The following is a 27,816-nucleotide window of genomic DNA, read 5'->3' on the forward strand; positions in this document are numbered from 1 at the left end:
TCATGGTTGCACTTATGCACTGTGATTGCACTACCTGAACTCAGACCTGACAGGAATCTTCCGTTCAGCCGTTCAGGGCAGGGCGGTTGGTATAGATACCGATGCCAGGCAGCAGAATTACAAAATTCTTTCCAGGTCTTATCCAATTATTTCTGCTGCTACGTGTAGTCCGTACTTTAGACCCGTTTTTAGGGCTGATGACCCACTTTCATGCAGGTAGTATTCAATTTGATTTGGAGAAAACTTAGGGAGTATTAGGGATTCGGGTAACGATCAGGTAGAGTCAGGATCTGGGTACTACCAGATGTCACTCATAGGTAGGGGAGAGAAGGAGGCAAGAGTATTCCAGAACGCTTCATATTTCATTTCAATTCTGGATGAAAAAAATCAGGGAACAAGAATTGAAACTACTGGTAATTGTAGACACTTGGGGAATTCTCATGCATGAAAGAAGTGAAACAAGCTCCAAGGAAGAGAAAACGTAATAAAAGCCACACAAACTATAACCGCTCCACCGCTGTCATAACAGGCGCTAAGGTCTTGAGGAGAGACTGCCTAGGTGGAGTAATCTGAAGATGCAAAGCCCATCAGTACAAATCCTCAAAATTCATAATGGCTGGTGGATATTAATCACCTTGATCTATTGCTGTCTAACAATACCAGCTTCCATATGACTCGGTGTAGTATATATGGGATACGCAACCGGAGCGGGTTTCTGGACCGGGCTCTGAACTTGAAGAGGATCAGGGTAGACCCATTGTGAGAGAGGAGGTAATTCGGCAGCTCTCTGCCGAGCCTGTTTCGCTTCCTTCTTTCGGTCTCTGTGTATCTTTATACAGATCACAATGGCAGCGATTATGACTGCGATGACGACGATGGGGACGAGGATCACTTTGAGGAGAACCTTTATGAGGCCCATTGTTCAAATGTTATCACGAAGTGGATGGCCTTAGTCGGGAGGGAATAGGAATAAGACGATGGGTAAGTGGACGGGGTTCAAGGAGTAGCAGTCCTACCTAGTAATGGGAATGAGACACTCTTACATGTCTAGAGATCACTCTGTTAGCATTCATTTTTGGAGAAAGAGGTGATGTGATCATTAAATTGGATAGAGGATCACTTGAATTCGGCGGTTATACTCCCTGGTTTATTGGGCGAGAATTGTATGACCCACTGATACTGCTGCTGATACCAGTGTGATGCTTCTGTGTTACCATTCCAACCTATAATTAGACCTCCAATGAGGTTCATTATCGAGTGAACTTAAAAGTCTCGACTCCTCTTCGGGGGTGTAGGTTTGAGCTAAAGCTGTCTCAGCCCTATAGAGCTTGTGACTGTGATTGCTGCTGCAGAGTGGAGAATAATGAGTGGAACCGCTGGAAGAACCATCCTACATTCAAGTTTTAATATGGCCTGAAATTACAGCAGGAAATTGGAGCGTTTCCGATGGCTCGGATTACATTGTTAGATTTTGGGAGCCTGAAATGGTATTGTGAATTTCAAGGGCTATTTAGCAATATGTCATACATGATAGTCGTAAGGTGGTTAGGTTATTGTAAGATATCCACCAAGGCATGAGCAATAAATCCCTGTGTACCGGAAATGAATACCAAACAGCTGGGGCAGTCTCAAATGAATTTGATAAAGAAATGCCGAGGCTATGATGTACCGCTGTCGTAATCTAAGAGCGAAAGAGCTTCAAAGTTTCACCATCCGCGAACCACAGCTTCTGGAACGATATCTCCAAATTCTTGTAGCTGCTCGCTCATAGTAGCACGGGATGCATATTCGCGAATTGTTGTATTAGAAGCAGGTGAAATATGCCAAATTTTGACTGAAAGGCCTGCTTCGTGGAACCTTTCGATTTCCCCAAGAAAACATTGCCAAAGGTCCAGGTGGGCAACTGGTTTTTTCTTCGATTTTGTTATCCAGCCCCGCGACTTCCAGCCCGGCACACAGGTTGTGATAGCGTTGCCGAGTGTGTTATTGTCCGTCGCAAGTACCATGGTCTTGAACCCATCTTTACTCCAGTCCCGAAAACGTAAAGCAGCAAGCATCGCACGAAGCTCCGCTCTGAGGACATCTGTAGCGTCACGGCTTCCCATCGGTCCTTCCATCTCCATGGGAAAAGATACGTAGCCGGACTTCCCCATTGTCTTTGTTGGTGATCTGAAAGCAAAGGCACATCCCACTTTCGTGCGTGGCTCCCAACGACCCCTGGTGTAGATTAAAAACTGCGTGGGATCGTCTCGATTGATGAATCGGTGCATCGATTTACCTGGAATAATCCGATCTGGGAAGAGGTATGCCGGACTGGTATTTGGTCCGCGAGGAACATAAATACCAGGCACTGCTTTGCCGTATCCAAGCCTGAGTTTCTTTCCAAATGGAGGTCCCGCACGGACATAGACCACGCGACTATCCTCTTCGCCCTCATCCACTGGTTCCAAATCTTGCTCGTCTTCCTCAAATTCAGCCCCAGGATACGGGGGCTTATCATCCCCATCATAGAATTTGGCCCTTCCATCCTCAAGTTCATCAATGTTGATATCGTCATTCTCTTTGGCAGAGCGCAAATCAACCGCACACTCCGGACAGATGATAAGCCAGTGGCTCTTGCAGACAAACCGGCCATTAGGTAGCTTGATGGTGGTAGCGGGAGCGAGGGGTAGGTTGGAAGCTAATGAAGCCATGGTAAAGATTGCAAGGTGTTGACTTGGGTGCTTTTGTCGGGTCGCGTCGCACGTTCAAGGCGAGAGAGTCACGGTTCGGAAATGCCGAGCTTTGTTAATACCTTTGTCATTTTGAATGTCATTCATTAGAACCAAGTTCAAGCACGTGGACGTATTTGACTAACCTGATGAGAAGCGATATTTGGATGGTAGAAAAGGAGCACGTTGTGACTGCCCAGGTGAGTGGGATCGAAACCGCTCAAGTGCAAGATTGAGAAGGCACGACAGTGGTCATATTTCTTTTGTTTGCCTTCTAATCGCTTAACGATATGATAGTAATTTACCCTAGAATTGGGATGATATAATGCCAGAGCTACTGGTTTGATCTGATTCTCATTTTTATGAAGAATTCAAATGTTTATTAACATTCATGAAATAATCACAATGCACAAGGATATACTAGCGTACGAATGAATATGCCTCAGTCACTATCAATGAATGTATCTGTCAAAGAGCTTTAATTAGTTCATAGTACTAACTGCCAGTGGGTTAGATGTTTCAAGTGGCAAAAGGGTTACTGGTTTTTTTAGGACCCTTTAAGTTGGATTTTAATGTCAGTACATACTACATTCGAAATTCCAGGGATATACAATATCCACAGCTTGACCCTCCGAGAACCCTTCATGGGCTAGACTCCAGAAAAAAAAAACATCACCCTACATATAATTCCAATGATCTTTGAATGCTTCCTGGATACTAGTAGGAATATCATTTCATCCATATCCCAAGAATTGGGGTGCTGGTATGGATAGAGAAAGAAATAGCTCTAATGTTTGTGTAATTAACTTGAATAGAACATTCAATATCTGAGTGCTATAATTAAGTATTATTATATAGATCCCTGACCTATAAGAGAACTAGACTAGCCAGATCTGGCTTAGTGACATATCAGCTTACATGGATTTATAACGACACTCTTGAATTTTACTACTCACTTAATTAGTCCTTTAATACATATTCAAGAAAAAGCGCCTTGTATCAAGTTTTGGAGTCCGTTTCCCGCGAGTGCCGGTGTTCGCTATAGCCTAGTATAAGCTTCCGTAGGCGTAACCTCCAACGCCTTCCGTGCGTCTCGGGTGCAGTTCATTCTGATTAAATTATGACATGATAGTATAAAGACATCATGAAACATTTGAATGCTGTGGGCTGCTGGGAAAAAATCAATGAATCAATGAACTTGAAGCTTTTTTACATAGACCTATAACGCATGGTCGGTTATTCAGGACTTGAGTGACATATGGACAACTTGAAATTGCATGCCCCATCGAGTGACTTAGCGTGTAGCGACTTCAATTAGAAATAATGAAGATGGGCTACTAGCAATACTAGGTACCTAGGTTATTAGTATGTGACTGTCGAGTCCAAGGTTGGAAGATACCACCTACAACTACTACTGGCACCCGTGGACTAGGTATTCGTCTATGCGAGTCATCGAAGGTTATTTTACTCAAGTTAGACAAAAATTTCCCTAATGATAACCTATTGAAATATTTTTAGTCAATTATGAAAGTCATTTCAATGCTGACCATCTAAAAATTCTTGCTAGTACAATATTCAGGTATATCGAAAGCAAGCACGAAAGAACAAGCTTGAAATCATGAGATCATAATAATCGTCCTCAATTCTTTCAGATTAGGTGATACGGGAACTCATTTTCTGCCCGGTTTCAAATGTTTAGAAATCAAAAAATTGGGTTCCATCGTGGGTCCTCCTTTCTGCCATCAACTTGAATTCTACCCAACCCCTCAATCACTCCCTTTCAAAAACCTCACACATACAAATTTATCACAATGGCTCCTAACGTTCTTGTCGTCCTTACCTCTCATGATGAGATCCCTGGCAAGGGTCCTACCGGCTGGTTCTTGGTACGTACCCCACCATAGCGGGGAGCTTAAGCTGTTCGATAAGGCAGCTAGGAGCACCCGCGGGAAGAAAAAAAAAAGAGAAAAAAAAATTTACCAAGGAGATGCCATTGAAACATGAGGCTAACTGTATATTTCAACAGCCCGAATTTGCCCACCCTTATGATGTGCTCTCTAAGAAGACCAACCTCACCATTGCCTCGCCCAAGGGTGGTGTTGCACCCCTTGATCAAGGCTCCGTGCAGATGTTCGCTGCCGACCCCTCCTCTCAGAACTTCCTGAAGAACCAGGAAGCTCTGTGGACCAACACTGAGAAACTCTCTGACATTGTTTCTCGCGCCGGCGAGTTCGATGCTATCTTCTACGTCGGTGGTCACGGACGTAAGTCTTCTTCATGACGTCATAAAATAGCTATTGCACAGCTTGTATGGAGTACTAACATTGTGTTCAGCCATGTTCGACCTTGCCATCGATCCTATCTCCCTCTCTCTTATTCAGACCTTTGCTGTCGCCAAGAAGCCAGTGGCCGCTGTCTGCCACGGCCCCGCCGTTCTTGTTAATGCCACCACTCCCTCCGGCGAGCCTCTCATTGCCGGTGCCGAGGTCACTGGATTCACCAACCTCGAGGAAGACCAGGTTCAGCTTTCTTCCTTCATGCCTTTCATGCTGGAGACTGAGCTTCAGAAGAAGTCTGGCAAGTTCGTTAAGGCTGATGAGCCCTGGGGTCCTAAGGTCGTTGTCTCCCAGGTCGCTGGCCTTGGCGGTGCTTTGATCACTGGCCAGAACCCTGCTTCTGCTACTGGTGTTGGTGAGGCTATTCTGGCTGCCCTCGGACTGTAAATATATCCCGGGTGGACTATTACAATTATATAACTTCAGTACCTACTCATTCAACGTATTTACAATAGAAATATACGATCATCTCTGAATGGCTCGGACCTATGAATATTTGAAGCTTAGGTAGTGTCGCTCGCGGATATCTGATTTAGTTGAGAGATTGATGCATCGGCCTCTGTGGCCAATACTTCGCTCATCTACGCAACTCCTAATAAGTGCAGCGAGTTCCAGAATTTAAATTTATAATTTTCCCAACCTCGTCGGCCACTTGAGACATACTAGAAAGAACTTGAATGGTTGTAAAACTGATATGGTATTTTTTCCCAAGGATCTTTTTCAAGTAGCTTCCTCGTTAAACCGAACTTCTCCAACCTTTCGGAAAACTTTCACTCGGATTCCAGATGTCGGAGTCTTGCTTTGAGCCCTGCGAATCTAGAAATGGTGCCATCTTTGCGGGATGCTAAGTACTTTGATAAGAAGGTTGGATCCTAGATTATTTAGTACCTAGCCTCTAAGAGCCTTAGAGGCAGAGGTGTTATTGGGAAGCGAGTGGTTCTGAGCTCCGAGTCACCACTACCCTGCTGTTCCCCCAACACGCTGGAAGTCGGCCCGTATGGGTTCTTCTTCCGATGATACTTGGTGTGTTTGTCCACGTTAGCCCAATGGCGAGCTTTCACTTGCACATCGTTCAAGGTCGCAGCATCAGCTTTCGGCCTGCGCACTGAAGTTTTGTCTGCTCTCTCATTGCTGTCACTTGACAGGTACAACGGATCAACACCCTCGGGAAGAGACTACTTCCCAAACTGATCAGCGGCCAGGCGTGTCGATAGAACATTTCAAACACGGCCCGCGACCATTGAATCATCTGTGAGTCTCATGAAATAAAAGGTGCTGTTATCGGCTGATAAACCCCAAATAGTCTTATCCTTCCTTTTATTATCCTGATGATGTTTGTGGACTGATCCTATATAAGAATTAGTACATAAGTAAAATCATAAGTTCTTATTAGAATCCAAGTTTAGTACTGCGCTCTGACTTTGTCAATCAAGAAAACACAATAGGAGCCTCCTATCTTCAGCAAGCGTCGACGGTAAGTTTACCCTTGTAAATCACCGAGAGACTTGTCGGCTCTTTGGTGAAGTCTTTGGGCTTTATAGGGGATTATAATCAATACATCATTTGGCATGATGGACGCTCCTGGCTGGAGGCTGTATTCTCAAAAGAGCCCCAGACTTGACATCTATCGCGAAAGATAAAATGGCCTGTTCTGCCACTTCTAGAGCGTCCACAAATAATTGACGACGTCTAGATATCAATATTCGTGGCACAAAATATTGCACAGTGTCACTGTGAACTCATATTAACCATTATCAAATCGGCTTTGCCTCGTCGCTTCTGGTTGATTATTCCTTGACGACTCCAAGTATCCCTGGAATAGTTACTCATTGCTAAGCAGTATCAAAGGGATGGCCTAGTACCTTTCGCATGTCCACTTCGAAGTCGGCTTCATTGGCCATAGTAAGTCAAATGCACCTTAGCCAGAGAGACTGTTGCTCGAGGCATGATCCACCCTTCCATTATACCCTGTCAAGTCACACTGGCGATTCTTTCTTGGAGATATCCGTGTCTCTGATCTTCCTTAGGATTCTGTCGATTGCCATCCTAAGATTTGAATGAGATGATCAGAATTGAATCAACGCAGGTGCATAATTTCCAATGATTGACTTACTTACTGTGTGTCTACCTATCGTCAATGTTACTAGATGAAAGCTAGAAACATAAAGGAGATGTTAAAATAAAAAGAATTCAAAGTAGGAATTTGAGTACCTACCGAGAAGAGAAGGGGAAACCAACATCTCATGACTTGGATAAACATGAAGGATGGATAGTTTGAAGGAAGAAAATATATCTGAGAAGTATTTCAAACCTGAAGAAAGCAGCAACAATAACTCAAATAAATCACTTCAAGTTTGAGAAAATATAATTTGATTGTTGATATGAGAAACAGAGATAACAGTTAGCTTCATACAACCGCGTAGCTGCCAAGGGAGAATACCTGTTTCCTGGCTTTCACCTCTCTTATAGAAAACCTTCCAAGGTCAGAAAGAAAATGATATTAACAATTAGAAAGGACATCATTGTTACTTCCAAGGCTCAGCTCAGAGAGAATAAGAAAGATAAGCGCCCAAGGTTAATTAGAGCTATGGAGATCTACTTCGTAACTCACCTAATGGATATCTTACACTGGCCACCCTCATAGCTCATGAATAGAAAAATGAAGGAATACATACAAGTCATGATTTTTCATCAGTCTTGATTTAGAATCTGTGTTTCAAGTTGTATTTGGGGTAATGGCTTTCCAGGTACGCAGCATAATAAAAATGCTCCGCTCATCTACGGAACTCCGGACAAGTGCGGAGGTTTTTCACCCACTATTCAGTGATCGAAAGATATATAAAGCAGAAGCTCCCCAACAATCAAGTTCTTTTATCATCACTGGCATCCATCTAAACACTGATTCCCTCAATCGATCCTTTCGAACATGATGAGCGAAATCAACACACACTCCCGACTGTGACCTTCTTTGGGGCCACCAGAGGATGTACCATCCACTGTTTGGCACCCGCATTAAATGCTAGCTATAAATTTACAGCTTGTAGGTACTTCTCTTCTATTCTACCGCCTGAATTCACAAACCCAAGGCTCTCACTTGACACCTCAAACTAACCCTTTCTATGCAGTGGTCCGCAGTCCTCAAAAGCTCCAGGATATGCTTCGCCAACAACACAGGATATCTGAATCTACTCTTCAGAACCACCTCACAATTGGGCAAGGAGACGTAACCGATGTCACTTCCGTGCGACAAGCACTTTACGGACCCTACGAGCAACCCGTTGACCTGGTCATCTCGGGAATTGGTGGGAAAATGTCGTTCAGCAATCCTCTCCAACCGACATTAGTCAATCCGACAATCTGTGCCTCTGCAACACGAACCATCCTTCAGGCAGCACACGATCTATCTGCACCCATCTTGGAACAAACTCATATCAACGGCGTGACCGAGGTGCGGTTGAGGCTGAAATGATTCAAAGTCTCTGGTGGCAAACGCTTTGTCTCTGCATGTGGGCGTCTATCCAAATGAATATCGAGTTCTCTGATTTATTGCCGGCACGCTTGATTCAAAAGTTTCCTCCTGCAAACGAAGGCGAGTCTGCTTTGCTAAAGCCTGATCGCATAACTGGAAACATCGTTACAAAGGATGCTCAGACTTCTTCACTGCAATCTGTGTGGTTACTTGCTCATGCAAGCTCTTTGGCAGCATATTCCTACGCACTCAATCCTCAACTTAGAACTGACACCTCCTCTTCGAGCTCTATACCGAGCTGTTGGCAGAACCAGCTTCTTGCAAGATTAAATGACTCGGTAGATCGTGAGAGAGGCTTGGCAAAAATCTGCAAAGATGCTCGCGAAGCTATCCAGGATATGGTTGCCTGCGTCAATACGAATATCCAGGAAAACCCTGCTGGACATTTGCTTTTGGCCATGTACCACGCAGTTTCGATTCATCTTCTCTTCTCACCATCCAAGCCAGCGAATCCAACACACCATGATACCCGAGAAGACGATAATACCGAAAGAAAATCGACGACAGCCCCTGAGAGCTGTCTTACCTTAACAAATAGCCTGAAACTTGAGACACTTACTGGGCTTGAAACTGCTTGACAGGGATTAGTGACCCTCTTTCCGCATGTCCAGGCGGCATGCAGCTCTGAAGCTAGACGGACGGCCCCAGCCGCATTTTTGCATTCCTATGTTCTAGGTATCGATGCAATTGGGCGTGCTCTCATGCAGATTCTCCTTGCATACAATAGGGTCTCCCTTCTCCACCAGCAGCTATTGCAAGAAAGGATACCACGCTTTTTATCAGGTGCCGCTGCACTGCACCAATTATTTGTTCACGATACCCTTCTACGAGATCATCGCTGGCGATTGGTAAAACGACAACTCAAGAGCGTGTGTAAGGGACTCGAAGAGAGTTCTACAACGATCTCAAGTGGGGTTTCCAGTGGCCCTGACTATACATCCCTGGTGAATACCGTTGAAAGCGCGTTCTGGGCCGGGACAGAATGCCAAACGGGTCACACTCACCAAGCTGGCTCAAGTACCCAAGACCTCCCTGGCTTTAATCTAGATCTCAAACCATCCTTGGATGATTACTTTACGGGTCAGCAATATGAAAACTATACCATTGTTACCGATGAAAGCTTGGAAATGCATATGTTCCAAAATGCGACCCCGTTAACCTCGTTGTGGAATGAGTGAAAGGCAACTGGTATGAGCGATCTGGGTCAACCACCCAATTTCCAGTTATCTCAACTGGAAATTCAGCTCGGCATGTATGGAAAGAGACAGGCAGATGCATTCTCTGTTGAAGGTGGTGATTGTCTGTTGGGTGACCCTGTCTTCAGTGGCTTGGATCGCCCCCTCACCTCAACAAGAGAATGAGGACATCATCAGATGAAACTTCCGGCACCCAAGAAATGGTGTGATTTTGTAGCAAGATTGCTTTCCAGTTCACTCCTTATTTCATCAAAGTGTACTTATTTAGATCGGGGGGGAATTAAAACATGCAACTCTGAGTCAGAACATGAGATCGTGGATACACCGTACCACGCTGTCTCTAAATTTAGGAAAAGCACTAAGGCTTTCATTTTGAACCCTGGAAATGAAATTGGAAATTTTTTCATATCGTGAAAAAACAAATAACATTGAAATCATTGACTAAAAATTGGTATAATGAGGAGGGGTGTCTACTGTTTTCCCTCTACCTCGAGGTATCTATCGCTATTTCTTTATCTCAGTAATATCCACATAAACATGTCCCAAGGGGCCCTCGCCCGAACTCCATCCCCCATACTCGACTCTATACTTCTTGCTATTGTCAATGGTCTCGACCAAGTTGACATATTCTCCACCTCGATTCTCCCAGTGCAGCTCGCAGATCTTATCCTTTCCATGAAAGAGATCAAGGCGGCCTTCGCTGCCTCGGCGACCGCCGGCATTGATTTCGCCGATGCCATTGGCAGGGATGGTGATCTCATCGATCTCCTCTTCAGTGAGCGACTGACGACGGCCGTTGGTGTCCCAGAATTCACCACTACATGCATGGTTAGTACACACGACTTGAACCTACACCAGGAAGGAAGGTAGAAATACCCTTCGATGACAGTGTTCTGGACAGTGACTTCGCCGTCCTTGAGGTGGTCCCGAATGTGGAACGACACCCATTGAGAATTGTGCTTGTCCATGATGGCGAACTGGATTGATGATAGTTGAACCTTGTGTGTGTAGAGATGAGAAATCTGAAGATCGAAAGAGAGGACATGACCCCGGATTTATATGCTACCCCACAATACGGGCGGGGCGGTGATCGTATGGTGATCGTATGGTGATCGTATGGTGCATATGGTGACTCGTAGACGTAATCTACCTGCGGATGTTGTGGTCATAATGCATGCGATTGGTCAATATTATTGGCTCCCGCTCAACAGAGCCATGGAACTAATGCACCACTTGAGTCTGGCATGACTTAAGTTTGCGGGGATGCCTATGATCGCCTCCTATTATTGCTATTGTGTGCTGTTCAGGTCATCTTTGCCAGCCAATCCTGTTAAGCGGGGTTGGCTAACAGAGGCTAACAGGTACATTACTTGCGGATCAGTTCGGGTATGGAATGTAGTTACGAGGGAATATGATCACGCGGGCACTCTGAACTTGGAAATTGATAAGCAACAAAGAACTTATATTATACTTCTTGATTGGTTGCTTACAGCCCAGTGTCGTAGAAGGGCTTTTGCAGTCGCTGCTGCTGTCATCGCTGCATACTCTTGCCAGCGTTTGTTCTTGTGGCTATCTGCATAGTCGCATACGCCCTTGATAATCACGCAAGGAATGGTATCCCACACCCCCGACCCTTCCATCTCAAATGCTATTACATTGGCGTCCTTGGATATCCTGTCGCGTTCTGGTGCTGATTTTAATACTGTGTCTCCTGATGCTATCAATCCAAAATGTACATATGGCCTGTTTCGTTGGTTCTGCCGGAATCGGGGGATCAGTTGCTGCTGGTCGCATTGGAGATCTTCACACGTCGCGTCCATTGCCAAATTGCAAACTCCTGTCAGACAAGGAGTGCATATTTTAATGTGAGATTCTTGGTGTTTGTGGACATATTCTGAGCCAAATAGTTTGTCCTGCTTGTGCCCAGGGTAAATATCATCGGGAGTGTCGGAACCACAATCCAATTCATCCAAATAGGCAGCTATATTTTCTCGGAGGCTCAACTGATGTCTCTTAGTTTCCAGTCTAGCTATAAGAGAGGATATCTCTATATCGGGTCGACCGGGCTGATCATCAATGGTAGCCTTCGGTCGGAAACCATCGGGATACCGTCGACCAAAATCATACTGCACGATACCTTTGCTGATGACCACATCGCCCAAAAGAATCTCCTTCTTAGTGCCAGGGGAAGGGACACCACCACAAACACCAACTATAAGTATGAGCTTGAGGTTGGGGAAGCTCATAGAGCATGTAGCAGCAACTTTGGCAGCTGTAGCCTTGCCCATTCGGGGTTGGTGGGCGAGAACCACATTGTGACGTCCGATCGAACCCGTAGAGTAAGAATTTGGATCATTAGACTGCTTCCCATAGTCATAAACGCTGTCAATATCCCAATGCTCCTCAAAAATATTTTGTACAGCATTAGCCTCTATCTGGAGAGCGCAAATAATGGCGATTTCGAAATGCTCACGTCTCTCCGGCCTACTCAATTGAATTTCTGGAACAGCCGAAAAGACTCGCTGTTGAGCGAAAAATGACCGTTCTTGATCAATCGTACATGTTGCAGACCGGGTAGATTTCGAATAAATTGGAACTTCCTTTGGCATGAGCCTGGTGTTGTTGGTTGAGAGCGATGCAGACCATCGACTGTTGCTAATGACGTCATGTGTTCCCTGCTGATCGTTGAGAAGTAGTCTGGTATTGCTAGAGGCGAACTGTACGCTAGCTAAGTCGCTTGCTGTGGTTTGCGAAAACTCAAAAGTCTTCGAAGTGAAGACCTTGCAGACTCCTGTATCGGTATTTGGCGGTCGCAAATCATCCACCTGCTCCCAGGTCCAATGGGCTCCCTTGACAAGGTCTTGCTCCAATGGACGGACAATATTGTTATAGTAGGTGTCGATGAACTCTTGGCTGTGAAGAAGAGCTTCGGAATCCAATGTATCAAAACGAGAAAATGACGCGCGATCAATACAGAACTTCACAGCACGGATGAGACCAGAATCCAGAGTGAAGTGTTTCTGAAATTCCTTCAGAAGATACCGTGCGAGGTAAAATGGTTGACCTTTTTTTGATTCAAAGAGAGGTTTACTCTTAATATCTGGAAACTCTTCACCTAGTTCCAGCTCTATCAGAATGATGCCTAGAGCCAAAATTGTGGGAAACGGGTGAATCTTGTATTTGCCTGACGAAGTGAGATTTGTTTTTGATTGATTCCCAAATCTTGTCGCGATGAAGACCTTTTCAAAGACTGGGTATGGTTGATTGTTGTCGATTTTGCAGTATACGTATATGTCGTCGATCGACATGCAGCCATCTAGCCAAGGCCCTTCGAAAAGATGGAGAATGGAACGAGCCAAAGTTACCCCCATTACCCGTTTGGCTGAGTATGTTGGTTTGACAATAGTCAACAGCTTGCTCAAGCTCATCTCGACATATATCTCTCCAGCCATCATTATTTCAACAGGCCGAGCAGATCGTTGATTATTCCATAATTGATTATCTCCGTCCATCGCGAGATACAAACAGACGCTTCGAGATTGATCATCATGATCTATGAGACACGCAGGCGCAGCATTGTCGTAAGAGCTGGCAAAGCTATTAGTTTGAAGCAAAAGCAAACAGTACGCTTAAGGAGCTTGCTCACCTAGAGCTGTTTACACAAACTCTACACTCTTGCATTATGTCGGGTCCAGTAAATAGCATCAAGAAATTGTCATTTGCCTCAGAACATGTCCATTGAGGATCTAAGCAAAACTTGGCTTCCAGACAAAGACCCAGGCGTCCATTGTGGTTATGGTTCTCCGAGTCACATGGCCAGTTCTTGTGAAGGACGTCATATAGGGCCTGCGACAGGTGATGCACACTATCCTCTCTTTGGAAGACGCTCTCTATCGTCGGAGGCTTCGGTATCTCTGCTTCAATGAGTTCTGAATCTTCGACATCACGATCGGTATTGTCGTAAATCTTATCTACTAGCGAATTCCACCGCTGGACCCGATAATTGAGCTCCTTCACATGGCCGTCTCCGTTCAAAAGCTCCTCCAGCTCAATGTTCTGTACATTGCATCTTTGAACAAGATCACGAAGTAAGTGAAGTGTAGGGAAGGGTCGACATAATATCTCGTCGATTCGTTCCGTCGGGGTCGGGTTTTTGTTACCACTACCCCAGAAACCGACTCGGAATAAGGAGAACGGGAGGCTTGAAATTAGATTCTCTTTCTCCAAAGCCTCAAGGTAGCGACTTTTGAGATAATCACTAGACAGAACTTCCTCCAAAGAGGAGGCCACTTTATGTAGGACGGTTTTGAACGGGTCCCGCTGTTGAGCCAAGGCTTGGGCAACACCCGGTGATCTTATTTCAGCGATCAGTTGAGCGAGGGAGAGTTTGAGATTTCTATGAAGACTCCCTGATTTAGGCCGGCTAAGGTTGATGACCTCGATCAGCGCAGCAGCGACATCTGGCACCACGACCTGAACTTGAGGAGTGAGGTCCATTTTCCATTTTTATACTCAAATCGCCATATCGGAGGAGGACTGAGGTCACTATTGGGTTATTAATCGTTCAAGTGATTCTCGAAGTAAATTTAACTTAGTAAATATGAAGGTAAGGTAGGTTCTCCAGTGCAGAAGGTGCCAATGTCATCCCTCTCTAGCTTTGTCAGCTCTGCATGAACCCCGCTTCAAAGGAGATGTTGTTAAATTGACCCACCCAATGCTAAAGAGGTTTAACTTGTACTGCTTCTTACAAGCAGATACCAGCCTATAGTCTAATAAGCCATATAGCCAAAACCCCTATATGGCTGGCAAAAAAAGAGAACTACATGTATCCCTCTTAATTCAGCTATTTCTCCCTTTAGACTCAGACATCTCTCACTTTTACTTTAGATATTTCTTACTTTCACTTTAGCTAACTCTCACTTTAGCCTTTTATATAATACACTATGACTGTGATACATGTATGATACCTAGCCTTGAAACTTACAAACTAGACCTATTAGGGACATAACATATGTACTTCAGGCAGATTGGGGGTGTCTATTTAACAACTTGAACCTTCCTCAAAATGAGGCTAAACAAACCGAGCCCCTTCCACCTGGGCACACTCCACCACTTCTGACAACTCAGCGCTCCGACTTCCTGTCAGAACTTAGCAGCGATGTCTATCGCGGCTCGGGCCAAGGAGGCCGCGAACTCATTTGAAGAATGGAAAGATTCTGCATTTGACTCGTCGGACATTGAAAACCAAATGTTCAGATTCAACTTATGGACCTTCAACAACTATGTCTTTGAATCTCCTCGTGCATCGATGGACTGGAGATTGAGAAACACTCCCTTGCTACTATCCACAATGGAAGATCTTCTGGAGGATCTCAACACGAGTTTGCTTGGTGAGTCTATATCTCCAAATTCAACAGAATGACCAAACTCATGAGAGTGTTAGACAGGATAAAGGCATCGTTACAGGACTCAACAGAGTATGGCATAGTAGGACCGGAGTTCGAGTCTGTCGAGGCCATTCTTGATCAACTTTTCCGTTTCTCCAGAGCTATACGTCGATCAGGCATCCTTCATAGACTTGTGAAGATTGCAAACCACATCGAATATGACGCCGATGGAGTCAACCTTACGGCAACGTTCCATGCCGGCATAAGTAGACTTGTCGAGCACTACTTGAAAGGATGTACTGCTAGCGAGGAGCTACGTGATCGGCTGGTAGAGACGATATGTTTACGTCGACAAAACTTTTCGTACCTCAAAGCTCAAAGAGAATCACGTTCCTCGAGAAAGCCAACAAAAATACCGACTCAAGCCGCTTCCCGAGCAAGGTCGACTCTAACTTCGAGTTTCAGTATCAATATGCCAGTGTTTACGGCAACAAGAAAGATAAAACCTATTGACTTGGATCCTATTCCTGAATTAAGGCAATCAGTTATGACAGCAACAACAGCACAGGTTGAAAATGTCCCGATCAATCATTCGATTCAGTCATCCGTAAGTACTGATCAACAACAGCGGGATAACGAAGAGGATGCACTGAAGTTGGAGCTTCCGCGGCCACCTGAGATTCCCTTTGGCCTCAGAGAGTGGGAATGTCCTTACTGCTTGATAGTTTGCCCTGTCGAGGATTTCAATTTAGAGAACTGGACGTATGTGAGACAAATATCCGACTAGGTACTCCGGGGTATGTGCTAATGAGAAAATTGAATTTAAATAGAAAACATATTTTGGCCGACATCATGCCTTACATCTGTCTCTTAGACTCTTGTCCTTTGTCAAATAGCCTGTTCAGATCGAAGAAAGATTGGCTTAACCATATGAAAAACGAACACACCGCCCAGAGCTGGACCTGTTTAGATTCCACTCACGACACAAAGTTATCATTCCAGACTCAAGATGAATTTGAGCAACACATGCGCGACGAGCATGAGGGTCAGTTCGAAGAAGCTGATTTGGAAGATTTGATTGAGGTCTGCCTCGAGAGCAGAACGACCACTGTGAAATTCAACGACTGTCCCTTTTGCCCTGACAGCATGAATACAATACCCGGAGATTGGACTCAGCACATAGCCCAACATCTCTTGGCTTTTTCTCGAATGTCATTTGATGGATACATGGAGGGGGAAGATAAAGCTTCGGATTTCTCCCAGTCAATTGACTCATCAGATGTTTCAGGGGCTCAGGTCTTGTCCAAAACAATAGCGGATGAACTTCGCGCAATGCCTCTTGATACTGATAAGGTGCATGATTATGACCTTGCTTTCGGCCCCTCAGAAAACCGATCCCGCCTTGAAACAGAATCTGAAATTGAGGAAGCAGCATTATTGATGTCGCTCTTGGGTTCAAACGAGTATGACGCCGCAAGGGATTTAATTGAGGAGAAGGACGAACACTGGGATACATCTATTTTCCCAGACAATTCTTCAATAATCCGAACAATCTTAGAAGATCCAGGAGCGCAGCTTGCCCAGGAAAGGGCAACTGAGCTTCGCGAAACCTTACTAGATGGTTATGAGAATAGTTATAATCCCATGGTTGCCCCTGAAATCTCAGAGGCCCCACCTGATATTGAAGAAAAAACCTGGGAATTTTACTCCTTTCGCCCGAATTTCAACCAGTATGACGCTTCAATGGATCCTATCATCAGAAGCTTCAGCAAGAATTTGGGTCTTCCAGAAGAAGAGCGGGCTGATGAGATCAATCAAACCCTGGAACTTCAAGTTTCCGGTGTTCCGGACCCTGATACAAATCCATGTATCGAGGGCAAACCAAGCAGGATAGAGGATGATTCCTCAAATTTATCTTCACCTGTGAGGACAAGCCTCGATCAACCAGTTCCAACTCCAGAGGGGTTAAATAAAGACCATAAGATGGGATCAACCAGCGTAAGTGATCTGATAATCAGATTTCTCGAGCAACAAGATCGGTTGTTCCATGCAGAAATTCCCTTTTTGACCTCAGGCTCGCCCGTGCAATTGAGCGATGAGCTACAGCGTTTCCGTCTCTGGACCACCGAGATTGGAATCCTTCGGGCGGGTTATATTTCATTGGAGTCTCGGTTAGAAGACTCACCAGACATCAAAGAGCAAATAATCTGGCATTTGAGTAAGCTGGAAGAGGCAATGAGTGTTATTGTCTCGCAACCAATTCCTGAACCTGATCACATCTCCTCCCGGGGCGCAAAAGAAAATGATGACTCTTCACGACTCGCAGTATTTTCTACATACAAACTGGTGCAAGCGACTATCGATGCCCTCTTTCAACTTTCCCTGTACCTTGACCAAAAGTCGGAAATAGGCCCCTTCGAGCCATCTGACAGACAACATGTGAAAGAAAAATATCCACATGCAAGTAAAGAAATCACAAATCGTCTCGGGCTGGCAAATGCACAGCGAAGGTTTCAGATGTGGCGTCTTAAACGTCGGAACATCATGCTTGATCGGGGTCTTGAGCAAATTTCCATTTCCTGGGGAGATGACGCATCGTCTCATTCGTCGCGAACAGTGAAATCTACACCTGAAGAAGCTACTAATATGACGAGGGATGACCTTGAGTGGCATGTACCCCCTCCCCCTATACCCATTGCTCTAAGTGATTCAAGTAAAGAAACAATACTCGAATGCCCCTATTGTTTTTCGATGACTGCCATCAGGACTGTGAAGGATTGGGCTCGTCATATCTTCAATGACTTGATGCCCTATGTCTGCGTCTATCCCAAATGTCCAGTCCCTCAGCAAATGTTCCAAAGTCGACGACAGTGGTTTCTCCATATGGCAACGGAGCACCTCATCAAAGAAAACCCAGATTTGCCCAGAAAGTGTCCGCTGTGCTTATCTTCTTTGTGGTCCGAAATTTTCGAAAAGCACGTGGGGCGGCATCTGGAAGAACTGGCTCTTTTTGCTTTGCCAGTCATTGAAAAAGAGGATGATTATGGTGCGTCTTCAACCTCTTCGGATGTTGGGATGACACCCCCTGTTTTATTCACTGCCCATGACGATCACGATGTGGGCGAAGATGAAGATTCACAGGATTTGCATTCCTCTGGGCTAATACAGCGATGTCCTGTCTGTCATGATTTATTAATTGATATGAAAGCTCACATACTTGCACACCAGATTGGTGGTCTGGAAAAGTGTCCAGTTTCGAATTGCAAATACCACGTAACGGGATTTGTTCATGGGCATGACAGAGATCGTCATATTTTGACCCACTACACGGGTGACTCATTTTATTGTGATTTTTGTTTTCAGTCTGGGACTTCAGATACAACACGCTTCCCCCGGGTTGGTACCTTCAAAAACCACCTCATCTCAGTTCACGGCGTAGCTGGGGATGAACCGTTTGATTCGTACATCAATCAGGCGAATGACAGTCCGGGACGGTGCTGCATCTGCAATATATCATACAGCAACCCTCACTCCCTTTACGATCATCTTGAGGAATGCGTGAGGCTCAAGGTACTTCGAGATATTCTTCCAGAAGATCTGGATCTCTCTCCCGTACTAGAGTGGGAGGATAATGGGAGCCAATCAGAAGCACATGAAAATGCCACCGCTAGCCTGAGATCACCCCTTGATGCAGAGGCCACGGACCCTCGTGCCGAGGGCTATTTGAGTTCAGATCCAAATCTTCAGCATATAGAGGATGGTGGAGTTTTCGAGCAGGTCAGCGATCTATCCAGACACCGGAGAGGAAATCTGGGAGCACTACCATCCCAGACTGATGCCAACACATCGTTCAAACCGGATTCTCCTGTAAACCCTCTTTTCACTACCCTGGGCCGAGAAATAATCACCTCGAAGCATCGCTTACTCAAGCATCGCCCTGGAGAAGATGACCATGATGTTATCTTTATAATACATAAGCTACGAAAGGACCCCCAGTATATTGGAAATCTCCACGCGCTTTTCTTTGACTCGAGTTCAATTGAGGATGGTATAGTCACTATTGGCATGTTGCGAAGAGCAGCTGCAATGAAGCTGAGAACGACTTCTGAAGACGCCATTTGCATGTCTCATAATGGCAAACCGCTAAGCTACGACCTGATGTCATGTCGAGAGGCGGGATTAGAGCACAACTCCGAAGTGCTTTGCAAAGTTACCAACGAAGGCCCTAGCATGCAGTGCCAAATCTCTGATCCTGAGACCATATCCTGGCTCGATCGGCTTCAAACTCAGGATGAGGTTGAGCAGGATGTTGCCAAGGCCAAACGTGATGCTGCTGTTGACTATGAACATGGATCTGCACCATTTCCCGCTCAACAGAGCATTCCAGAGATCCCCGATTTGAGTTCAATTCCCAGTCCCATGGAGAAAGTCACGGCCTACAAAAGTTATTTTCAGCAAGAGCTGGTCCCGATATGCCTTGAATATGTTGATCGCCCTACAACCGCTCGGGAGCCACGTTTTTATGACACCAGACTCATGCGCGTGCTTCATAACGTTCTCCAACTTTTGAAAATACTGAATGAGATGAATCATAAACGCGATATGCAGTCAATACTGGCCTGTCAGACCCTGAAATCCCAAGTCAAACGGGCTTCGGAGCAGCTCATTGAAGCTCGTGGAACTTGAAGCTTGAAGCTTGAAAATTACTGTAGGACTCTCATGCCATGTTTTGATGGAGCTGAGCTCATGTATATACTATTGATGCATTGCTAAATTCAAATTCAAGTCGTCCTGGATACATACTATCTCGCTCACATGGTGCCCCGCAAACTTGAACTGTTCAGTTGTGGAGAAGCGGGGTTGATGATTCCCTATTTCCCCGCCAGTGGGATATCATCCACAACATTGAATGTTAACATTTGAACCCACCTGGGCAGATCCCAAGGTTTCCCTTTTCTTTTCTGCAATTTATTTCTCGGTGGTCAAAATAATCATCCAGTGATCTTGAATTTCAATGTTAACTACTGTGTCTACGCACGCGGTTGTTTAATTATTTGATTATTTTCATCCTAAATAACTCTTTATCCTCTGGATCTTCTGCTTCAACTTACCGGGATTCGATTTCTTGTGTCAAATATTGGAGTTCTTCAAAATGGCCGAGATCGATGCAGTATTAGCCAAATTCACTGACCCCATCAAAGGAAGCATTCATGGTGCTACATTTGTAGCCATTGATAGAAATGGTAAGACATATTTATTAACCAATTCAGCATACTACATAGTGAGAGCCCGCGCTGATGAATGGGCTCTTATCCAGGGAATGACATCTACCGGAAATCATTTGGTCACCAGAAAGTTGACACCAGCAAGTCACCAGTCCTGACTCCGGATACAATTTCATGGATTGCCAGTTTAACCAAACTCACTTCATCTGTGTCGGTGATGCAAGTCGTCGAAAGGGGACTCATTGGATTGGATGATGATATTCGCACTGTGCTTCCAGAATTGAAGGATTTGAAAGTTCTGATTGGATTTGAGGGAGAAGAAGAAGAGCCTGAGCCTGAAGTGCAAGTCAAAGATAAGAAGGGACCATACAGTGCCGAGCCAGTGGTTAAACCGAAGGGCAATCCTATAATGGAGGATGTTCATGGTCCCATTACTCTCAGGTGAGTTTTCTCGGATAAAACTATCTTTCTTTAAAATTTCTTCGAGACTAATCATTTGGCACAGACAATTGATTTCCCACACATCAGGCCTCCGCTATGATCTGGGGAGTACCCTTCTAATGCAGTATTCTGCTTGGGCTGATCGGAAAGAGAATATGTTCTTTGGGACTTTAGAGGGCAACCTCACACCTCTTCTCTTCCAGCCCGGTACCTCTTGGGCGTATGGACCGGGGCTTGACTGGGCGGGTGAAGCAGTGGCGAGACTCACTGACATGAACTTCGATGAATACCAGCAGAAGTACATCTGGCAGCCACTAGAAGCAAAGAACACAACATTCTTTCCAGCGAATCGCGGTACCACTGAAAAAGATCTCCATGAGATAGCAGAGCGGTCACAAGGGGTAGGCTCCCAGGATCTCAAATTTGGATCATTGCCTTGGCTCTTCGAATGTCGGGATGCTCTCGGTGGGGCCGGGTTATACTCCACTGCCAATGACTATAGCAAGTTGCTGGCCGCTCTGTTAGCAGATGGAGGGCCACTTCTTAGCAAAGCATCTGTTGATGAAATGTTCCGACCACAGGTAGGCGCTGGTTCGGTGGCTGGGCTGCGAGCATCCCTTGTTGGAGATGGTTCGGATAATACCCACTCCACGACCTGGTCACATTCTTTCGAGGCCGATCGCAAAGATCTCATGGAGATGCAGCACTGCTTGTGTGGAGTGATCAACACCGAGGATGTAAATGGGCGGCGGAGAAAGAATAGTATCGCCTGGTCAGGACTACCCAATCTCATTTGGTGGATTGACCGTGAGAGTGGTGTAGCGGCCACTTTTTTCACTCAAATGAACCCAGATGGTGACGAGTTTATTAGAAAGCTCCAGTGGGATATTGAGCATGCTCTGTATAGACTTATAGATAGACGTGGTTCCAGCCAGGAATAAGTTGGTAGTAATATCATTCTCATCCAAATATTATTTTAATCAACAATTGCTCGCTGGTACATGGATTAGCACTGGTGAAGCCTAGCTGCTAGTTGGATATAACTGGTAGCTCTATCGATAAGCTGTAGGCTAATTCTGCCCCGGGGGTTATGCCAGGCGGTAAGTAACAGTGTAGGAACTCAGTGAAGGAGGCCTATTCCACACTGCATCTATGGCGGCCCATAACGGCTACCCCTACCCCAGCCCCGACATAATTAAATCTCAAATTATAAAACCGGCATAATTTAAATTACTGTAATATCTCCGTATAGGGTCTAATATCTATAGGTACCTGCCAGTGCTTAGAGGTGGGTAGTATATTAGTGTTATTAGTGGTCTAATATTTTCAGCTAAGATACATAGCCTGGAGATTTGCTTAAGATATGAGAAAAACTTATGATATTATAGGGGAAGAAGTATATGTGGAAGATGGCATGGAGGGAGAAGAGAACCTTGGGAGGCCATACTGTAGTAGGCACTTGGGCAGATAGCCGCAGACCTTAGACACTAGCCAGTTGGTCAAATATTCTAACTGGAACTTTCTAAATTCTACCTACTATCACTTAGAGTCTTAGACCCAAAATGAAATCTTTATCTCTTCCAACTTTCATATTTTAAATTTAATTTTAGATAATATTTAGTTAATCTAAATAATTCCAAGCCCTAAATAGAAAAATAACTTTATCATTAAGATCAATTTAAACCCTCAATGGCTCTTAAGCCTAGAACTACTTAATTTACTAGACAGCACCAACAACTAAGACCTGGGTACCTAGGCAGACACTGTTTACGCCATTACGAAGGCGGTGTATAATAATTCTTAATGGAACAGTACGAATACTAGGCAGTGTATAGGGTATAGGGTGGTGAATTAGAATTTCCTAATTGAATTATGTCGGGGGGGGGTGGCCGCTATGGGCCGTCTACTGCATCCCAAAATTGACCAGCCATGGTTTATTCTGACTTCCTCAGGCTCTACGATGATAAGACAAAATGCGGCACTCAAGTCATCGGCATATTCTCGAGGGCTCTGGGAAATTTCAAGGGCGGGGCAAAGACAAAATTTGCCGAGCTGTCATAGCCCGTAGCTTAATCCCGACCACCAGCCTTGTCAATTAAGTCGAACACGCAATCGCAGGAAAAAAAAGAGAATTCGCCAGAGTCAATTTGGTGGGGCTGAGAATTTGAAGCCAATGTTTTCTCACCCATTTTCCCGCCCAGAAGCCGTGAAACAAGCGACGCAGTCTATTTGATGTGGAGCGAGTCCATGGGAATGCCGAAGATTTTCCGCCGGGGATTTACGGGGTTGTGGGCAGCGGTGGGCTTCTTGTAGCCCAATCTATGAATCCAGTGCCCAGGTGGAGTCTAGTGTCATGTAAGACAGCTCAACCGCATTATCTTGAAATCACCGAAGCAGATCCCCAGATAACACAGCTTTAACCAATCAAACAACGAACGGTTCTTTCCGATGATTGAATCACTTGACATCGCGGATGTATAACAAAAAATCTGTCAATACTACTCAACATTGCAGCGTACCGGCTTTTGTTAAGCGAATGATCAATTTTACCGGCTCGTGGTCCCCACTTGGTTGCGCGGGCGGCAGGGTCTAACTGGTCCATATTGAACTTGGCTTTAGTTCGGCATGTATGGCTACGATGGCGCAATTGCTCTTTGATAATTCTTTGCATTTCCCAGTATAAACTTTGCCTCCATCCTTGAAAATGCTTGCTTTCACCTTGCGAATACGGTCCGCCTTGGATTAGCGTCCATCGGAACTCCGTGTAGTCTGCGCTAAGACATCGTGTCTAACTTCATTAGAGCTCAGCGCATCATTTAGGTTGCAAATAGCACCATTAGCTTGACGTGGAAATGCAGTTTCCGATGTATCTCGGCTAGTGATGCGATTGGGGAGGCAATTCATGCAACACTAGCCTGGCGTATTTAGACCGGATATTTCCCTTAAATTTAATGTTTTTCACGGTCTTTTGTCTTTTCGCTTCCTTTGGTTCTTTACCTCTTAGGTGCTTTCTAAGATGGCTGGCGAAATCGAAGAGCCGATCAGTCGCAAGATTGATCTAGATCTCGGGTCTGAGGAGAAGAAGGGGACTATCACAGAAAAGTCTCTTGATTCCAATGATACTCCTGCAGATGAGAAAACCGAGAACGAGGTGGATATTAATGATGAAGGTGTTGGTTTCCAAGGAGATGACCATGAGGAATACATCAAAGGGCATCCTGTGATTCGAAATGGTAAGTAGCTGCTCGTGGGCACGCTATAATTGAGCAATTCATTAATTCAGATTTTCCTCAGGTCTTGATGTTTCAAAATTCCTGATCTCAACTAGAGATGATGGCGACCCATCATTTACCTTTCGATCCATCGTTCTAGGAACTATCTTTACTGCCCTGTCTAGTGTTATCACTATGCTTTACGTCTTCAAGCCTGTTGAAGTCTCAGTATCTACTGTCTTCTTGCAATGTTTGTGCTCCATCTACAGTGTGATCAACATAATTAGATTTCTAACAACTTAAACAGTGCTGGTATTTGTTTTTGGAGAGGCATGGGCACGTCTGACTCCCAATCCAGAGAGATTTCAAACAAACTGGGTCCGAAAGACACTCCAGCTTCTCAATTTTGGCCAACCCTTTGGTATCAAAGAACATGTCGTCGCCTCACTGATCGCCTCGTCGGGTAACAACGGCTTAGCGGGAGTGGAGGTGTATGCTATTGAGCGTTTGTTCTATGACCGAAGCATCTCCGCATCAACTGCTGTTCTTGCCACCTTCTCAATCTCACTTTGTGGATTTGTCTTGGCTGGTGCACTGCGTTCGCTCATCGTTTACCCTGCTGAGATGGTCTACTGGTCAACATTACCACAGGTGGTTCTCTTTCAGAATTTGCACTTCGACCGCGAGAAGAACAAGAAGCGTCTGAATAAATTTGGCATTGCTCTAGGTTTATCTGCATTTTGGGAATTCTTCCCAGCTTACATCATTCCATGGACAGGTGGTATCTCGGTCTTCTGCCTTGCATCAATGAACGCACCATCTAAGACCAGGAACATTTTCGGAAAGGTTTTCGGAGGTGCCTCCTCTAACGAGGGTATGGGACTTCTTAACTTTGGTCTTGATTGGCAATACATTCAGAGTTTGTATTTGTCGCTTCCTTTCAAGCAACAAGTTAACACTTGGATTGCCTATGTTATCTGGTATCCTGTTATGCTGGGTTTATGGTACGGCAATGCCTGGAATGCCAAAAGCTTCCCGTTTATGTCGACATCTCTCTTTGCAGCAAATGGAAGCACATTTTCGACAACTTCAATCCTCGACAGTGCTGGAATCGTTGATGAAGCCAAGCTTGAGGCAACGGGCTTGCCATGGCTGACCTCGAGTACTGTTTGGGGATACTTTACTCAAAATCTCGCTATTGGAGCCTTGATTTCCCACGTCTTGATTTTCTACACCAAGGATATGATCGTTGCGTGGAAGGGTGCACGCTCCAAGAAGCTGCCTGATCCTCATTACCAGGGTATGCTCAAATATAAGGAGGTCCCCCAGTGGTGGTATATCGTTCTCTTTGTCCTGGCCTTCGTCGCTGGAATTATCGTCACAGCCAAGGGCGAGACCACCCTTCCTGTTTGGGGATACATCATCTCTCTTCTGCTGGGAGCAGTTATTGCGCCGTTTTCCTGCATTCTTTACGGACTCTACGGTACAGGTGTCTCGACAAATCAACTGTCAAAAATGGTTGCCGGTGCCGTCCACCCAGGTCGACCCCTGGCAAACCTGTACTTCGCCAGCTGGTCGCATCAGGTCATTCTGCTTGCCGTCAATCTGGCTAACTGGCTTAAAGTTGGACAATACACCAAGGTTCCTCACCGCGTCATGTTCTTTACTCAAATCTACGCCACCCTTCTTGGCGCTGGCTTGAACTACGTTGTCATGACTATCATTGTTAGCAGTCAGAGAGAGATTCTCCTAAGTGCTGAAGGCAACAGTATCTGGAGTGGATCAACACTGCAAAGCATGAACTCACAGGCGATTACATGGGCGCTGGCGAAGAAAATGTACAGTTTGAATGGTCAGTATTACATGGTCCCTCTTGCTCTGCTCATTGGTCTTGCGCTCCCATGCATGCACTATGGTCTGAACAAGGCTTTCCCTCGTCTGCGTAAATGGCCGATCAACACCCCAATGATTGCACTCTACACTGGAGCCAACTACTATGGCAATACCTCATGGGTCTGGTCATCTATTGCAGTTGGTGTTTTCTCGCAGTTTTGGCTTCGACGACGTCTCCCGCGAATCTATAATGAGTACAATTATCTTATTGGAGCTGCGATGGATGGTGGATCTCAGATTATCATTTTCATTCTGTCATTTGCGGTTATGGGTGCGGCTGGATCCGAGCATCCGTTCCCAACCTGGTGGGGAAATCCAAGCAGTGGAAATGCGGATCATTGTTCATAAAAGAAATTTCCTTCAAGTTTGTCAGATAGCTGGTTTATATTTGTATATACATAGTTCAAACCTTACAGCAAACCTCCTTCATTGGTTGTTCACAATCTGTATCCGACTTTTGTGTCCCCATCCACTGACATTCGTTCTTCGAAGAAAAGTTCATGCTGGATACCTCTAATGATGAAATTGAAGATTTCCAACGTCAGTTTGGAAGGGTCCAGGTTTTCCAGTGGCGAATCCATGAATACCCGCTTGCTGAGGTCCAGGTTGCGTACAGTTAGGCCATCGAGAACTTTCATTAAGACCACGTACGGTGGGATCACTATGCCACGATTGGCAAGTCCTTCGCTCGCAATGAGGACGTCCTCGACGAATTCCAGTGTTGACGCATAATCGGTGACCTTGATATCATTCCACCGTTCCAACTTCTTCATGTTCGCGTAGATATTCATTCCTTCCATATGCTTGCGGATAGCCTGAAAGATCTCGTCTGCAAATATCATACGTGAGTCGGTCTGATGAATGAGCTTGCTGATGTCCTCAGAAATGTTCAATATTAGCCATTCGGCAACTGCAAGTGATAGCCGGTACCATGTCCGTCCATTGTTATCCGTACGCTTGGGGCGGATTATGTTGATATCCAGTAGATCCGTTAGCTTGTCCTTCTTCAGGGATGCTCGAATCTTTTTCCCAGTCATCGTATTCGCCTATGGTCGAGAGGGTGATTGGTAGGTTTTTTAAGGTAACGGAATTGTAGTCGGGCAGGTTCGTGGCCTATGTTTTTGCCATAGCAGTTGCCAGCTCCAGGTGTTCGTACCAATTGTACTCTTCGGTGGGATTCACCGTGTTGTTGATAGGACTTGTCATGATGGCGATAGAGTCAAAACGCGACAGTCTCGTCTTGGTCGGATATCAGGTCTCAGATCGTCTCCGTCTCGTTTCGGGGAACTCCGATGCCAAGGAGTTATTTTGTTGTTGATCGGTATGCTTTCTAGTTCTTCTCGTGTAAGGGGGTCAATGAAGAGGTGATACAACCGGCTAGTGGGGAGAGGAACTATTTGGAGGTGGCATGGAGAAGAAAGGAAGGAAGGAAGGAACCTTGGAAGGAAAGGCCACCGACGCGTGAGCTACAGGCTACAAGGCAGACATCGGACCAACTAAGAGCAAACAGGAGCAAACTACAGCCCTGGTCTGATAGGATCTTTGCTGGTCTCAGCAACCGACGACCAGCAGCAATCAATCCTTAAAGTGAGTTTTTATGTGGCATATAACGCCTTGTTGCATTTGGCCGGATTGACTGACGAGGCCGTCCAAAATCAACGCCTACTTGCTCTGGCGGTTCAGTACCAGGTGCGCAACTTTTACTCGACATTCCAGCAAATTCATTCCACCTGCACATATGGTAATGGCATATTGGCATATACCTGCAGGTTAAGCAAAAAGAACTAAGCAAGAGTACTTGGGTTGCTAATACAAAGATATCGGTGGAAATCTAGATGTCCTGTAGTATTTGGGGGCAGGTGCAAGCCCTGAAGGCTTTGCGCCTT

At 45.3% G+C, this 27,816-nt stretch overlaps 14 protein-coding genes across 14 annotated transcripts; 8 read left to right on the top strand and 6 right to left on the bottom strand.

Moving 5' to 3' along the window:
- Window positions 1-640: 640 nt before the first annotated feature.
- On the bottom strand, window positions 641-919 carry N7483_005118 (uncharacterized protein; the record flags this gene model as incomplete). The annotated part of the gene is made up of 1 exon (XM_057088555.1): window positions 641-919. The coding sequence occupies one exon, from the start codon at window positions 917-919 to the stop codon at window positions 641-643; it is 279 nt and encodes a 92-aa protein (XP_056948384.1).
- Window positions 920-1,706: 787 nt separating this feature from the next.
- N7483_005119 (ribonuclease H-like domain-containing protein) lies at window positions 1,707-2,693 on the bottom strand (the record flags this gene model as incomplete). The annotated part of the gene is made up of 1 exon (XM_057088556.1): window positions 1,707-2,693. One exon carries the CDS (start codon window positions 2,691-2,693, stop codon window positions 1,707-1,709), a length of 987 nt encoding a protein of 328 aa, XP_056948385.1.
- Window positions 2,694-4,522: 1,829 nt separating this feature from the next.
- On the top strand, window positions 4,523-5,434 carry N7483_005120 (type 1 glutamine amidotransferase domain-containing protein; the record flags this gene model as incomplete). The annotated part of the gene is made up of 3 exons (XM_057088557.1): window positions 4,523-4,597; window positions 4,738-4,975; window positions 5,046-5,434. The coding sequence occupies 3 exons, from the start codon at window positions 4,523-4,525 to the stop codon at window positions 5,432-5,434; spliced, it is 702 nt and encodes a 233-aa protein (XP_056948386.1).
- Window positions 5,435-8,063: 2,629 nt separating this feature from the next.
- N7483_005121 (uncharacterized protein) lies at window positions 8,064-8,516 on the top strand (the record flags this gene model as incomplete). Its single annotated transcript, XM_057088558.1, has 1 exon — window positions 8,064-8,516. The coding sequence occupies one exon, from the start codon at window positions 8,064-8,066 to the stop codon at window positions 8,514-8,516; it is 453 nt and encodes a 150-aa protein (XP_056948387.1).
- A 53-nt stretch (window positions 8,517-8,569) lies between these two features.
- N7483_005122 (uncharacterized protein) lies at window positions 8,570-9,154 on the top strand (the record flags this gene model as incomplete). The annotated part of the gene is made up of 1 exon (XM_057088559.1): window positions 8,570-9,154. One exon carries the CDS (start codon window positions 8,570-8,572, stop codon window positions 9,152-9,154), a length of 585 nt encoding a protein of 194 aa, XP_056948388.1.
- A 123-nt stretch (window positions 9,155-9,277) lies between these two features.
- On the top strand, window positions 9,278-9,754 carry N7483_005123 (uncharacterized protein; the record flags this gene model as incomplete). The annotated part of the gene is made up of 1 exon (XM_057088560.1): window positions 9,278-9,754. The coding sequence occupies one exon, from the start codon at window positions 9,278-9,280 to the stop codon at window positions 9,752-9,754; it is 477 nt and encodes a 158-aa protein (XP_056948389.1).
- Window positions 9,755-10,276: 522 nt separating this feature from the next.
- On the bottom strand, window positions 10,277-10,740 carry N7483_005124 (aegerolysin family protein; the record flags this gene model as incomplete). Its single annotated transcript, XM_057088561.1, has 2 exons — window positions 10,277-10,589; window positions 10,649-10,740. The coding sequence occupies 2 exons, from the start codon at window positions 10,738-10,740 to the stop codon at window positions 10,277-10,279; spliced, it is 405 nt and encodes a 134-aa protein (XP_056948390.1).
- A 492-nt stretch (window positions 10,741-11,232) lies between these two features.
- N7483_005125 (uncharacterized protein) lies at window positions 11,233-13,284 on the bottom strand (the record flags this gene model as incomplete). Its single annotated transcript, XM_057088562.1, has 1 exon — window positions 11,233-13,284. The coding sequence occupies one exon, from the start codon at window positions 13,282-13,284 to the stop codon at window positions 11,233-11,235; it is 2,052 nt and encodes a 683-aa protein (XP_056948391.1).
- A 130-nt stretch (window positions 13,285-13,414) lies between these two features.
- N7483_005126 (uncharacterized protein) lies at window positions 13,415-14,269 on the bottom strand (the record flags this gene model as incomplete). Its single annotated transcript, XM_057088563.1, has 1 exon — window positions 13,415-14,269. One exon carries the CDS (start codon window positions 14,267-14,269, stop codon window positions 13,415-13,417), a length of 855 nt encoding a protein of 284 aa, XP_056948392.1.
- An 853-nt stretch (window positions 14,270-15,122) lies between these two features.
- N7483_005127 (uncharacterized protein) lies at window positions 15,123-15,946 on the top strand (the record flags this gene model as incomplete). Its single annotated transcript, XM_057088564.1, has 2 exons — window positions 15,123-15,162; window positions 15,216-15,946. 2 exons carry the CDS (start codon window positions 15,123-15,125, stop codon window positions 15,944-15,946), a joined length of 771 nt encoding a protein of 256 aa, XP_056948393.1.
- A 65-nt stretch (window positions 15,947-16,011) lies between these two features.
- On the top strand, window positions 16,012-19,845 carry N7483_005128 (uncharacterized protein; the record flags this gene model as incomplete). The annotated part of the gene is made up of 1 exon (XM_057088565.1): window positions 16,012-19,845. The coding sequence occupies one exon, from the start codon at window positions 16,012-16,014 to the stop codon at window positions 19,843-19,845; it is 3,834 nt and encodes a 1,277-aa protein (XP_056948394.1).
- A 466-nt stretch (window positions 19,846-20,311) lies between these two features.
- Window positions 20,312-21,766, top strand: N7483_005129 (serine hydrolase domain-containing protein; the record flags this gene model as incomplete). The annotated part of the gene is made up of 3 exons (XM_057088566.1): window positions 20,312-20,402; window positions 20,477-20,825; window positions 20,890-21,766. 3 exons carry the CDS (start codon window positions 20,312-20,314, stop codon window positions 21,764-21,766), a joined length of 1,317 nt encoding a protein of 438 aa, XP_056948395.1.
- Window positions 21,767-23,841: 2,075 nt separating this feature from the next.
- Window positions 23,842-26,278, top strand: N7483_005130 (OPT family oligopeptide transporter; the record flags this gene model as incomplete). Its single annotated transcript, XM_057088567.1, has 3 exons — window positions 23,842-24,058; window positions 24,120-24,287; window positions 24,345-26,278. 3 exons carry the CDS (start codon window positions 23,842-23,844, stop codon window positions 26,276-26,278), a joined length of 2,319 nt encoding a protein of 772 aa, XP_056948396.1.
- An 89-nt stretch (window positions 26,279-26,367) lies between these two features.
- Window positions 26,368-26,967, bottom strand: N7483_005131 (uncharacterized protein; the record flags this gene model as incomplete). The annotated part of the gene is made up of 1 exon (XM_057088568.1): window positions 26,368-26,967. The coding sequence occupies one exon, from the start codon at window positions 26,965-26,967 to the stop codon at window positions 26,368-26,370; it is 600 nt and encodes a 199-aa protein (XP_056948397.1).
- Between the last annotated feature and the right edge of the window lie 849 nt (window positions 26,968-27,816).

This window comes from Penicillium malachiteum (assembly GCF_028827825.1).
Source record: "Penicillium malachiteum strain IBT 17515 chromosome Unknown utg000002l:1.0-8849297.0:1.0-8852440.0, whole genome shotgun sequence".
Classification (NCBI taxonomy): Eukaryota; Fungi; Ascomycota; class Eurotiomycetes; order Eurotiales; family Aspergillaceae; genus Penicillium; species Penicillium malachiteum.